This window comes from Platalea leucorodia, assembly GCF_965183815.1.
Source record: "Platalea leucorodia genome assembly, chromosome: 3".
NCBI lineage: Eukaryota > Metazoa > Chordata > Aves > Pelecaniformes > Threskiornithidae > Platalea > Platalea leucorodia.
Window position 1 is genome coordinate 122,089,937 of NC_138825.1, and position 12,492 is coordinate 122,102,428.

At 41.5% G+C, this 12,492-nt stretch overlaps 1 protein-coding gene across 3 annotated transcripts in view; it reads right to left on the minus strand.

Annotated features, from left to right (window-relative positions):
• The window catches only part of RUNX2 (RUNX family transcription factor 2), a gene marked incomplete at both ends in the record, with an annotated part of 222,061 nt that overhangs the window by 137,674 nt on the left and 71,895 nt on the right, over positions 1-12,492 (minus strand). For all 3 annotated transcript variants that reach the window (XM_082307712.1, XM_082307714.1, XM_082307713.1), the window contains one exon: positions 8,534-8,638. In XM_082307712.1, the coding sequence (XP_082163838.1) occupies positions 8,534-8,638 (105 nt within the window). The remainder of the gene's footprint in view (positions 1-8,533; positions 8,639-12,492) is intronic.

Consider the following 12,492-nt stretch of genomic DNA (forward strand, 5'->3'; position numbering starts at 1 on the left):
TCTGGATTTCTGATCCCTTTTAATACAACCAGTTAAAATTGGGCTTCTTTTGCAAATCTAATCTAGGATTTACCATATGTAAGCAAACACACACCTGGTACTACATCAGTGCCTGCAAGTGCCTACTCCTTTCCAAGAAGATGCTGCACCGATGTGTAACTGCTGTATATAATTGTCTACCCGTCTCACGACATGTGAAGAGATACTCTGGAATATAATGAGCTAGATCCCTGTTTCTAACAAATTAAACTGCAAATACAAGAGCTGGACTCATGCATTTCTTCCACAGCGCACTTCTGTGTTGCCTGTGGAGGTGATGATTTTCCTGTTGAGCTCTAAGAGCAAGGAAACAAAACACCGCCAACTGCCTCCAACTGCACGTGACATTTAAGACCGTGTCTACTACTGCGGGAATGCAAGAATGAGAAAGTGTATGAAGATTTAAGGAAGCAGACAACTAATTGGCATTACTCACATGGATTACAGACAGGCAGGAAGCAGATTCTACACTTGTAAGCACCCTGATTAATACTTGTTTGGCATCCTGAATGTAAATTAGCAGGGCTACTAAAGAAGCAGGGTAATATAAAGTGGGAGTAAAGTTCATAAAATGCACGTACAAGAGTTTGAAGAGCGATGGAAGCAAAACACATTTATGCCGGCAATAATCAGGTGAAAGGGTTTGCCTTCCCACGCTGTGGGAAAGATTACATCTCAGAACCAAAGGAGAATGGGCAGCATGTTAAGTTTGGATAAGGAAGGAACAACTAGTATGTTCTGATGTGAAGCAGGAACATTGGAAACAGAGTATTTCCCAGTGTTAGGAAAATCTTTAAATGTGTTCCCCAGTATTCTCCACTTATAGGTAACACCTATAAAGTGTATTACCACCTTTATATTGTTTCTTATGCAGCTGCAATATTTTAGTTAGCATGAGAATCTTATCGAATACTATGCCTACAGCTAAATAACCTGAGTTTTCATCTCAGCAGTTCACACTAAGCCAAGCTGAGTAGGACCTGAGCAGTACTTGACTACCAAAATCCTGCAAGAGGTGATAATGATGCCACAGTAGATAGCATCATTTTTTAAGGTAGGTCTGTATTGCACTCATTATGGCAGCTGTATAGACACTTCAAAGTCAGCTTTAAACAATTCTTTACATTGTCAGAAACGTAGCATGGGCTGTTCATGGTTCAACAGAAGACAAAGCATCCACCGCAGAAGCTGGGCAAACGGTTAACCCATGCTGAGCTCCATGTCGCCTGTGACTGTACTGCTATCGCTACCTGAGCTAACTCAGGTTGTCTGAATTTCACAGCAGTCATTAGGGACACCTTAGGACTATAAAATCGCATAATCTCATCTGATTTCGGCCATCTCAAAAACAGGGTACCTAGCCTAGGCTAGTCATCTAGCCTCCATTTACAGTCAATAGAAAGGGATGGATCACTCTAAAGGGCAATTCATTGCACTCTTAGATAGGCGTTAAGGTAGGTGGGATGAATCACTCTCTGCAAGTGTCTGTGTCTCTTCATTCACTTCAGAGGAAATCTACCCTACACATCTAATTTTTGGAGAGCTGAAAGCCACCCTCAGTCAACAGTGAGCCACTATTGTGCTGAGTAAGCTGGTCTACTGTAGATGAGATATGTAACAGGGGATCTGAGCAGACACATGCATGAAGGAACTCAGTTCTTCATAAGAGTAAGGTTTCCGGTGTCCCAAACATACTGCAGCATGAGATCATTGCTAAGTTTCTTCCCCTGAAGTTTCAATTAAGTATGATATTCCTCCTCATTTCCTCTTCTGCATTCCTTGTCTGGTTAAATCAGCATCTGTGTTTCACGTCTGGGATGACCACGTTTCAGTGGACAATGAAGTTTACATGGAGAATAAAAATAAATTTTATTAAAACCTCATAAAGAAATTTGGGATTGCCAGCAAGGAAGAACTACATAAGTACTCTGCTTACACTACTCTGATGCAGCGTCTCCCAAACACATTTCCCTTGTTCCCTACTTCCCAATCCACTCTGGGAAGTGGAGGGAGAGGTATAAGAGGTGCTACACTGAAGTATGAGAAAAAAAATGCTGATATTAAGTAGCAACAAGCTAAATGCATTTCAAAAGTGAAGATGTACAAGAGTTCTCTTGGGAGGAAAGTATGGGACAAAATGGTCTGGGAACAGCTACTCTAATGCCTTTTTTTATACCATCTTCCTCCACAGTACCTACATGGAGTAGAGTCACAGACTTATAAAAATGGCCTTCACTTTTCCCTTCCTCATAGTTGTGCTGTATGGAGGTACAGAATGAACTCACTTCCACCGTTGACTTCATCCGTTTCATTATAAACCCTTTTTCCATCTGTATTTTTAATGGAGACTGTAGGCTATTCAGGACAAAACTCTCTTATCACACGACTACGCAGCACAACTATGCAGAGGGGCCATGATTTTATTTGTGGCTTGGAGAGACATTTTGAATACAAACAGCAATAGCTGCAATATCAAAAAAAACACCGTGACGGTCATCTTACATGCCAAATGTACTAGGAATGGACTGTTTGGAAGCAGTGTTTGCTCTACAATGGAACAGAAACAATCTGTTCCGTTGACAAATACAAACCAAGACTGCATTACTCTTGGTGAGGACATCTTAGGGAATGGTTTTATGCTCAGACTTGCCCATTTGTTTTACATAATCTTCTAAAGGTCTTTTCCCTCTCACTGTAACATGGTCACTCTGTCACCTCCCTGGGCAGCAATGTCCTCCTATAGAGAGAGTCAGACAGTGCCACGTAGATCACTGAGATTTCAGAACTGCGGCGTATGAATTCGAGCCATGAGTGAACTAAGTAGGTTTCGCTTTCATCTTACCCTGTGCCCTACACCAGCAGATAAAAGTTACGATCATCGGAAAAGAAATTATTTTTGCTCTCATAGTCTATTCCTCAGACGATGGGTTTTTATGCACCAGCCCCTCTCTAGCCGCAGGGGAAAAAACAAGAATTGACTGGTCCTTGGGATGCAGCTAGCCCTGCCGACAGCCTCCTGGTCCCCTTGTTCCAGAGGCATGCATCGTGGCTGGGCTAACTGTAAGCAGCCTTGCTTTGTGGGTTACACACCCATCTCAAACATAAACCTAAACCACTGGCATATATAATGGCTGGCACCTTTGTCCAGGAACACTTGAATCATCCCACCAGTTTCTTACAGCCTCTGGGAATGCTCAGGAGCTCCGGTCCCCAACTAGTACAGTTTTGTGAAATTACACATTTGCAAAAATAAACCAGCACCAAATGATAGTGAGTGAAACTATGATGTCTTGCATTTGACACTGCAAAAAGGATCTGGTGTTGTACCACTGAAATCAGAAACACTACAGCTCCTTACTGGGGGCCTGAGCACAGGAGGTCAGGTCCCAGCCTGGAAGTGGACTGTGGCCATGCTCAAACAGGCCAACGACAGTCACAGAAAAGAACCTAAACCCCATAGCATAACCACGCTGAGCATTTCTTTGGCTGTATAATCACATTTTGCCTCGTTTCTTACAAAGGAGCATTATAACGCAAACGTTAAGCTTTACAAAGTCATTTAGAGCAACTTGCAAACCACCAGACCGCCCACTCTGCCTTCCTCTGCTCCCACTTATGCTGGGAGAAATCCGGAATAACCCAGCCGATCTCAGTAGAGATTTGTCACTCTGAGAGACACCAGAGCAAGTCACAGATTTTCTAACTTCGGTTTGGCTGAAAACCCAGGACTCACTCATCGTATCTCAGGGTATTTAGCGTTGACTTTAATTAAAAACCTCCTCGCCGTGCCAAGAAGCACGCAGATGCAAACTTCCGTGTTCAGCGTGCAACGCATCGCTAGAAAAAACCGTGACGCTACATTTACAGTCTGAGGTAGATGCACAAAGTGGGACCTGCCTGTAAAATCTCCTCTTGATCTGCAAACTCTCTCTCTCTGCACTGCCCCAATTTACCGCAGTGCAAAAAACCACAGTCAAATCAATATATTCTTGGGAAGGAAGGGGGCTGGTAGAGTGGTTTTTGAAGGCAGGCCAGAGAATATTCTAAACGGGGGACACACAGCGTGTTTTAACTGCTGTGATAATTCTGCATAAAGAGATGTTAAGGATCTAGCTCCTTGCTGTAGCATGCCATGTGTCCCTGAATAAAATTACTGCCATGCAGGCTGTTAGCAGAGGAATGCGTAAACAGACAATGTATCCTTGCATCAGTTCCACAAAATGTTGCACAACACAAATGCCTCTCGATGTGTCATTTCCTGCTTGGCCACCAGCCCAGCTCCTGACAGGCAGTCAACAAAAAAAAAAAAAAAAAAGGAAAAAAAAAGGAAAAAAAAAAGAGAAAAAAAATTTAAAAAAAAAATACCGAAAGATTTAAAGCTGTTCTACTCCAAAGCACATTCCACTAGCCCCAGACTTATCCCTCCACCCTCCGCCTGTGAAAGAAAAGAGGGAGAACTTCCTAAAAACTGTTATGGTTTTAAGTCGAGGAATCTCAAAAATCTCAATCACTTATCTGCGTTTTATAAGCCAGGTCGGCCAAACAGTTAATACAAAGGCTGAGCAGAACCTCTCGCTGGCTTTCGCTGGCTTCTGCAGCGTGCACAGACAAAAAGGCGATGTTTGCTCATACCTTTCATCACGTGTGTACCTTGCAAGCTGCAGCAGCAGAGAAATATTCAGGAGCTGAATGAAATACGGCAGTTTTTCTCCTACCGAAACGTTTCAGTTCAAAGCTCACAACCACTTTTCCATTCAAGCTGATAGAGAAAATTGTGGTCGGTGACTTAGGAGACTACCTTTAATTAGAGATGAACTAAAGTCTTTGGAAGCCAGGCAAAATATAAAAATATATAGACTTCTCCTCCCTCCTTCCTCCTGATTTCCCTCCTGACTGGGTTTCTACCAAAAGCAGCCAGAAAGGAGGACGTCTCCTATTCTAAAGGTACCACTATGGAAGGGCAAATCATTATTTCTGTATTCGTAACGAGGGAAGGCAAAGGCATTAAGGGGGGGCTTAGGTAAAGGTTTGGAGGGTTTTGTTCTGTTTTTTTCTTCTTTTAATTCCTTTACAGTAATCTCTTACTATCCGTCAGTCAGTTATGACCTCATGGCAACTTATTTCTCCAGAAAACTTCTTTCAGCCCTCCCAGCTGGAAGGCAGCTCTGCTGGCTAAGACGTGCATATGGCAGAGGTTTTATCCTGGATATGAGGAGAGAAAAATATCTGCAGGATTTCCCAATGATTCCCAAAGATCTTATACAACCCCGTCTCTAGACTCCGTCACTCAGTGCAATGCGCTGTCTCAATCCAGCACAAAGACTGTGCAACACAGTAGATGTCCTCGGATGGTAATCTAGATAGGCTGAACTAGATAATTAAAAATAAATAAATCTTTTCCAAGGACAAATCATCAGAAGACCTTTCCTCATATAGAAATGGGCAGGTTTTCCTAACAGAGCAACCTGACATCACTGTCTCTATTAAAATATTTTAAAATAATAACAGAGAGGCAAGGCAGCAAGCTTCTACAAGCATATGTTTAATACGACTAAATGGCACTTACATTTAAGAACCTGACTTTCTGAAGTGCTGAGCATCCAAAACACTAACCGGAGTCACTGCGTGCCGTGACTCTTCAGCACTCTTAAAGTCAAGCTCTGAATGATTGTGATATCTGTCATGGTATTGCTGCTGCTCCTACTGCTGCTGGAAAGCACGCAGCTCCAGTCAACTTGCCAACAGAAGGTCAGAGTGCCTTGCCTATAAACAAGCCTTACAAATTCACTATCTAAAGCATGATGTCATGTCTTAAAATGATAAGCTGGCAACAAAGTAAATGACATTTTGTAAAGATGTGCATAATTTTATGTTTACGCTACTTAGAATGAAGGTTCTAATAAGTCATCGGTTGTGTTCCTTTAAAGGGAAGTTTTATAACTGAGATGAATCACAACTGCAAAAGATCAAAGTTAAAAAACATCAATGATGCCATGGGGTACTTTTTAATCTCGTAATGAATGATGATCATGTGCTCTTATGAAGTTGGTCCAACTGCCAACGCCAGATGTGTATATTAAGAAAAAAGTTGTTTGTGATGTGACAGCTCTGGTTGAGCTGCCAGAAAGAGGAAAACTAGGATAACATGCTTGGGATGTCGAAGTGTGAAATACAGATCCTGGCAGAGAAGGGCACTATTTGCTGATACATAGTTCGTTAAGAAAAACACATTTTCTATCTGAGCCGCTCATTGACTCGAATTCCTTATTGCCCCCAACCACCTAACTTTCCTTATGCAACGTAAACGCCAGATACACTTCTTGCACAGTTACTACCAAACAGTAATAAATCTACACGAGTGCAGGGGCTCTCAGCAGGAAGCAGAACTTCAGTGAAACTCCCACAGCTCACTGGAGCTACTCTTTCCCTGAAAATTCAAGTTTACTAACTAGTTGTTCTGGAGGTGTCATAGCCTTGAAAGTATCAGATTGCAATAACAGAACTTGCAGAACCGAACTGATGCCAGAGTAGAGCTTCACTAAGTATTTAGCCAAAATATTAATATTCAAACGGACATTCAAGCTCAAATTTGGCTTTCTTAAAAAAAAAAAACAAACATAAAGAAAGACACAATAACTCCATCTATGCTATAAGTTACTGAGCATTCCTAGGTTCAGCTGTTCAGTAAGAACAGCAGACAGGTATCCCGTACAGAGGCCTTTCAGGTCTAAACTAAAAAACTTCAGCAGAACTTGGAAATCTTATTAAGTTATATGAACATAGCCTCACTTTTAATCCACCTATTACCAAAATGGTTAGCCCCAATGCAAGCAGGTTCCCTTTCTGTGCTACGCAGGGCAGTCCACGCTATTCTCCGCATCATTTTCAACCCGCTCTGCTCTTTCACGGCGGTTGTGTCCTCTGCTGGGAGATTTCCTCTTTTGCGGATGCCTCAATACATACATGGAAGCAGCCTCCAAATAGCAATGGCTAAATGATATATAACATATTCCCTGGTTTTTACTCCATGAACGCAGTTTGCCCAGTGTCTCCAAGGAAGCTACACGGAGCACCAGCCGCAGGTGAAAATTAAAAATGGGAACTGATTCAGCTCGGGAGAGAAGGCAGAACAAAAATCCCCTCGCTGTAACAGACGGACGCCTCAGCTGTGAGCAGGTAGGAACGCAAGTATCTACGCAATGAAATTTATCCATAGCTACTTGCTTTTTTTATCTCTTATTCAAGGTGAAACTCTACAGCCTGGACTGTTCTCACCGAAGGCATTTCGGTTCCCATCTCTCAGTGTAAGAGGAGGTGACACCGCAGCATGTATTAGCACGAGAAACACTTAACTGCCTTTCTACTTCTTCTGTCTTTGTGGTATTTTAAACAAAACCTCCATGAAAGCTCCTTAAAGGTCTCATTTGTATGTGCAGATCAAAGGCACATACAATTATCTGAGATGCTTCCATTAGAGGGATTTGTTTTAATGTGGTTATTTATCAAGTAATTCTTAATCTCTAAACTTAATTTAAATACAGCTATACCTGGTTAATCCAATCAATTTAGAAAGAGTCGTTCTAGTTAGATTAAGAAAAAACTCCAGAACCGGCTCATCAGTGATACCCATACGATGTGAGAGTGGTTACCAGCTAAATGTGCTAGACAGAGACAGCCGTATAAATCATGATGGATTAACCAGACTTGACTGTATCTAAAAATAAGTGCTACCCATAAAACTGTTAGAACATGACAAAACACAACTGTCATAAAAATATAGCCAGTGATCATTGCAAATAGATTCTTAGTAAGTTAGGAAGTGCATTGCTATGAGGTAAACATGCTGAGCGAAAATCTGCTGGACTAGATTTAAATAAAATATATGTTCTGTGCACAAATAAGAAACAAAGACCACGCTGTTGATATACTGTTTTTTTATCTTTCTTTGGCCCCCGGGGTCTATGATGAGTCCATAGCCGAAAACCAATTTCATGTATGATGAGATTAACCAGGTGCATTAATTATCTGATGGCAAAAGAATTTAAGGGCAAACAAAAAGGCACTATATTATATATTTTCTCTCTGCACTAGGACTGATCCTGAAAGATCAGTCTCCTATTTTGTTCTGAATGTCTTTAGTCGGAAGCTTACGGGAGTTTAGGGAATTCAGCATGTTGCAGGATTGTATCGATTATGCCTAAATCAGATTATATATAAATACAGTGGGTTTAGTTCTCATTTACACTGGCAGATAATGTATCAAGACCTTGATGTGAATGAGAATCAGGTTCGTGATTGCCCAAATCCAGCCAAGCACTTAAGTGTGTGTTTAATGCAAGTATGTGTGTGGTCCAATAGACTCCAAATTAAGCATGCGCTTACATATTTTGCTGAGCAAGAACCAATGTTTGACACAGATATATATTTCATTTATCGGTCTCTGTTAAACAAAATTAACCAGACGTAAGTGCAAAAATAAGAATATAATACTCACTTCTTGGCTCCCTTGGCCCATCCACTGTAACCTTTATAGCTCTGTGGTATGTGGCGACTTGGGGGGGATTTGTCAGGACAGTTATTGTCAAAGTAAAGCTCTTCCCTACAAAGGGAAAAAAACAACAAGGAATGAGTGATTACAACATGAAAACAGTCACATGCATGTTCAGTAAAGAATCAAGAGACGTTTAAAATTATTCCCTGTTGTTACCACAATCGTGAAAATTAAAAACATAACTGACCATAGGAGTTTTCCTCCCCTTCAGTTTTACTCTGTGTCAAGAATATGTCCATGTGTTGACAATCTAAATGTTCCTTATTTAATAATGGGTCATCATACAATGACAGAACAAAACTGATTCAGTGCTGAGGACAAGCCAAATTCTTTGCTCTATTGAAAGTGGTGTAAATCCAAAGCAAGTCAGATAATTTAAAAATTTACTCCAGTTTTGCAGCTGTGTGACAGGGAGCAGAATGTGGCCACATGTTATTTACTTCACACGGTTTTATCATTTCATTTGTTTGACTTGACTACAATAAGATGAGGAAAGAATATATTTTCCTCCTGGGAGTCATTTTAACAGGGAATCAGTGTCTCCTGTCCTTCATACGCCAGGAGTAAAATGATGATATCATTATTACTGGAACAGACTTTTTTTCCCTACATATATTCCATCTATGAAATACTAAGAAAGCCCCCAACTTTCCCGTGAGGGTGAGAAACTGCTGTGTGCACGTACATTGCTATCGTAAGCCTGCTTTTTTTTTTTTATTATTTTTTCAAAGTGTGAATTCACGCAGAGATTGCACAAGATCATCCGCAGCCTTTAGCTGAATGAAAACGTTAAAAAGAAATAAATAAAGGGAGCTGCCTGCGTCTGAGCTCACATTCTCACAAGGCCCTGGCCCCCGTTCGGGAGACTCACTGACAGTTGTAATCTGTTAGATATGCAACGGTTAGTCATGTCAGATAGTCAAAACTGAAAACTGTTTCAAGACAGGAAAAGGTGGGCGTACAACAGTGACTCAATAAAACAGTCAGCAATCTTCGGCCTTCATGCTCATTTAAGCTGCTACTTTACCAGACACTTAAAACTCTCTTCCCCCCCCCCTCACCCCCCATGTGTATACGTGCATTTTTGTTGCTAGGGCTTTTCCTCTTGCTGAACTCTGAAGGCATTCAATCAAGGCACAAATCTTAAACGATATGTAACAGCACAAACTTAATGCAGTTTTTTCGAGCCTAATATAGAACAGCTTATATATAAGGCATAATACAGAACAGAGCTTTGGCTGTCAAACCTAGTAATTGGTCTTTCTTTCTGGTCCAAGTTGTATATCCCCCAAACCTGCCTGAGACATGCATCATTTATTATCAGGAGTGCAACTTCAAACTGTCTCGGCTATATTTTTTACGAACTAAAATGTGACACGGATTTTTTTTTTAAGGAAATATAACTGTCATTTAGAGGAAAATGATTTTCCAGGCGTAGCTGCGCGCCAGCTCTGCCCACCTCTCCGAGAGATGCAGGTTAGAGGGGAGATCAAGACCTCGGCAAAGGTGCAAAAATCTCCGGAGGCTGAATTTTGCCTCAGTGGAGATGCATGGCTGAAGGTGGCTTTCCCCAGTTTCATTGGGAAAGGGATTATTTCTCAAATCTTTTGAGAGTGACCATCACAGGAGGAGAGTTAGGTGTATGTAGGACGTCCAGTCTTTGTCCCGTCCTGCCCACCCGCCGTCCCCAGAGGTAAAGTGTGTGTCCTGCCAGCGTACAGCGTGTGCCAGGCAGCCTTCGGACACCCAGCGAGAGCCCTGCTGAAGCACACGGTGCCTCCACGCCTGCCTGTTTAGGGCTGCAAAGAGCCTGTGCTTTTTATCCCTCCCCAAGTAGGAACTCAGCCTATTGCTTGGATATATATATAAATTCACCAGGGACAGGTTTAAGGCCTCCTTCAGCGCCAGCCTGTCACATCAAAAAGTTCTGACTGTGAAATGGTGTGATGATGCCATTCTGATCACAGACACCCATATGGAGTGGGTAGAATATTATTGGTAACAAAGATACGAAAGGGATTTTCCGCATACCTTTGAATGAAGAATTTGGCCTTCCGATGCTACCGTTGCATTTATGTGCCAAATCAGTATCAAAGTCTATCATGACTAAAAATTAACCCAACAAAATATACTGTTTGTAAGACCCTGTAAAATCACGTCTGTGTGATTTTCTGCACTAAATGTATCTCAACAGGATACAGTGGCCAGAAAAAAAATGCATTCCTTCATATCTAAGAGCTACGTTTTGACCTCGCCTATGAGCGCTTCTAAATTATCACCTCTCAGCCAGCCTAAGCCGAACAGGTAGGCATCTAATTTGAAAGGGAAACTGGTTTTGTTCCCGAACTGAGATTCTAGCAAACCGAAGCATTAACGAAGTAACACTGGCGAAGCCCCCTCGCACCCAGTGAACAACACATCACTTCATCGCGGGGAGCCGCGCGGCCCTGCCAGCACACTCAGGTTCCAGAGCTTTCAAGAGATGATTTACATATTACAGGATGAAGAAGAAAATAAATTTCTAAGGTCCCCTGTTTCAGTGATGCTTATGCCTTCCACAGATATTTCACAGATATCCCTCCTCAGCTACGAAATCCTTTAATGCACTTTTTATCACCTTTCTTTATTGCCCTCAGTCATTTCAACTATCCACTTTTAGAGGCTAAAGACTAATTGTAGTTCTCTTTTATTAAATTCCCCAGCCAAGCAGTCATCTGGCACTATTGCTTCAGTGTGTCTAAACTGTGCATTCTTTGTTATTCACACATGTGAGCCGAGCTGACACAGAGGAGGACGAGATGGACATATGCTGAAGCACAAGGCAAACCCCAGAAATTAGCTTGAAAGGAGACTCGGCAGCTTGTGTGTGTTGCATATTTTTTCAGTTAGATGCTAATGTGATTAAAGTATCAGGACACAACAAAATTAAGGTTATGATCCTTTGCTTATTGAAGACAGGAATTCTTTCTTCTCTAAGCTGTGGATCGGGGCTTGTAAAAGCGAGCTACCGCCTGAAAACCACATACAAACAACTTCTGCATTCACATAAAGCGCCCCGGTTACTTATTCTTATGAATCCAGAAAAGGTGTTTAAGAGAAATTATACAAACAGAAACGTGAAGCTTCTGTCAGGCAAGCAACATTAATATGTATAAAAATCAAGTTTCTCCATTGAGCCATGGGAAGGAAGAAAAAACGTGGGAGAGGAGGCGAAGTGGTAAGCTGATGATTCAGACTTCACAATCAAATTTAGAGATACAGAGATCAAAGAGAAAGCTGTTTAGAAAGATGTAAATCTAAAGTCAGGAACAGGTGTGGATTAGTTTCTCGCCACTGAAAAATTATTTCTTCATTAGTTTATTTTTCCTGTCCTACTTCAAGACCTGTATCTACCGGTATTTGTCTACGTAAGGAACTTTCTCACTTCTGTTTGCAACTACTGCTTTCTTTCCCTGCTATTTTAAGCAGAGTTCTAAAAATCTATCATTAATGATAACTCTTTCTCCTTCTCTCCCTCTCTCTCTCCCCCTCTCTGTTCTAAGTCTGGAAGACAAGTCTGGACCAATTTCTCCATCCTGCCTCTGGCAGCAGAATGCAGCATTTCAGATCCTCCACCGAGTCCCGGCTGCTTCAAAGGAAAAGCCCTACTTTCTTCCGTTAAGATCATAAGAAATATAGGGGGAGGGGGTCAGCTCTGTTTGGACATAATTACACTTCATCAAAAGAAGCTTTCTTCATCTTCCATGCGTGAAAAGTCTGCAAGCAGTTAAGTCTGTCTTTTTTCTTCCTTTTTTTTTTTTTTTTAAATATAAAAATTGCTATTTGGGAAACTAGCCAAAACTCAGAAAGCCAATATAGTAAAACAGTGCACACCCTTTGTTTTTCTTTGAAGTCTCTTAAAT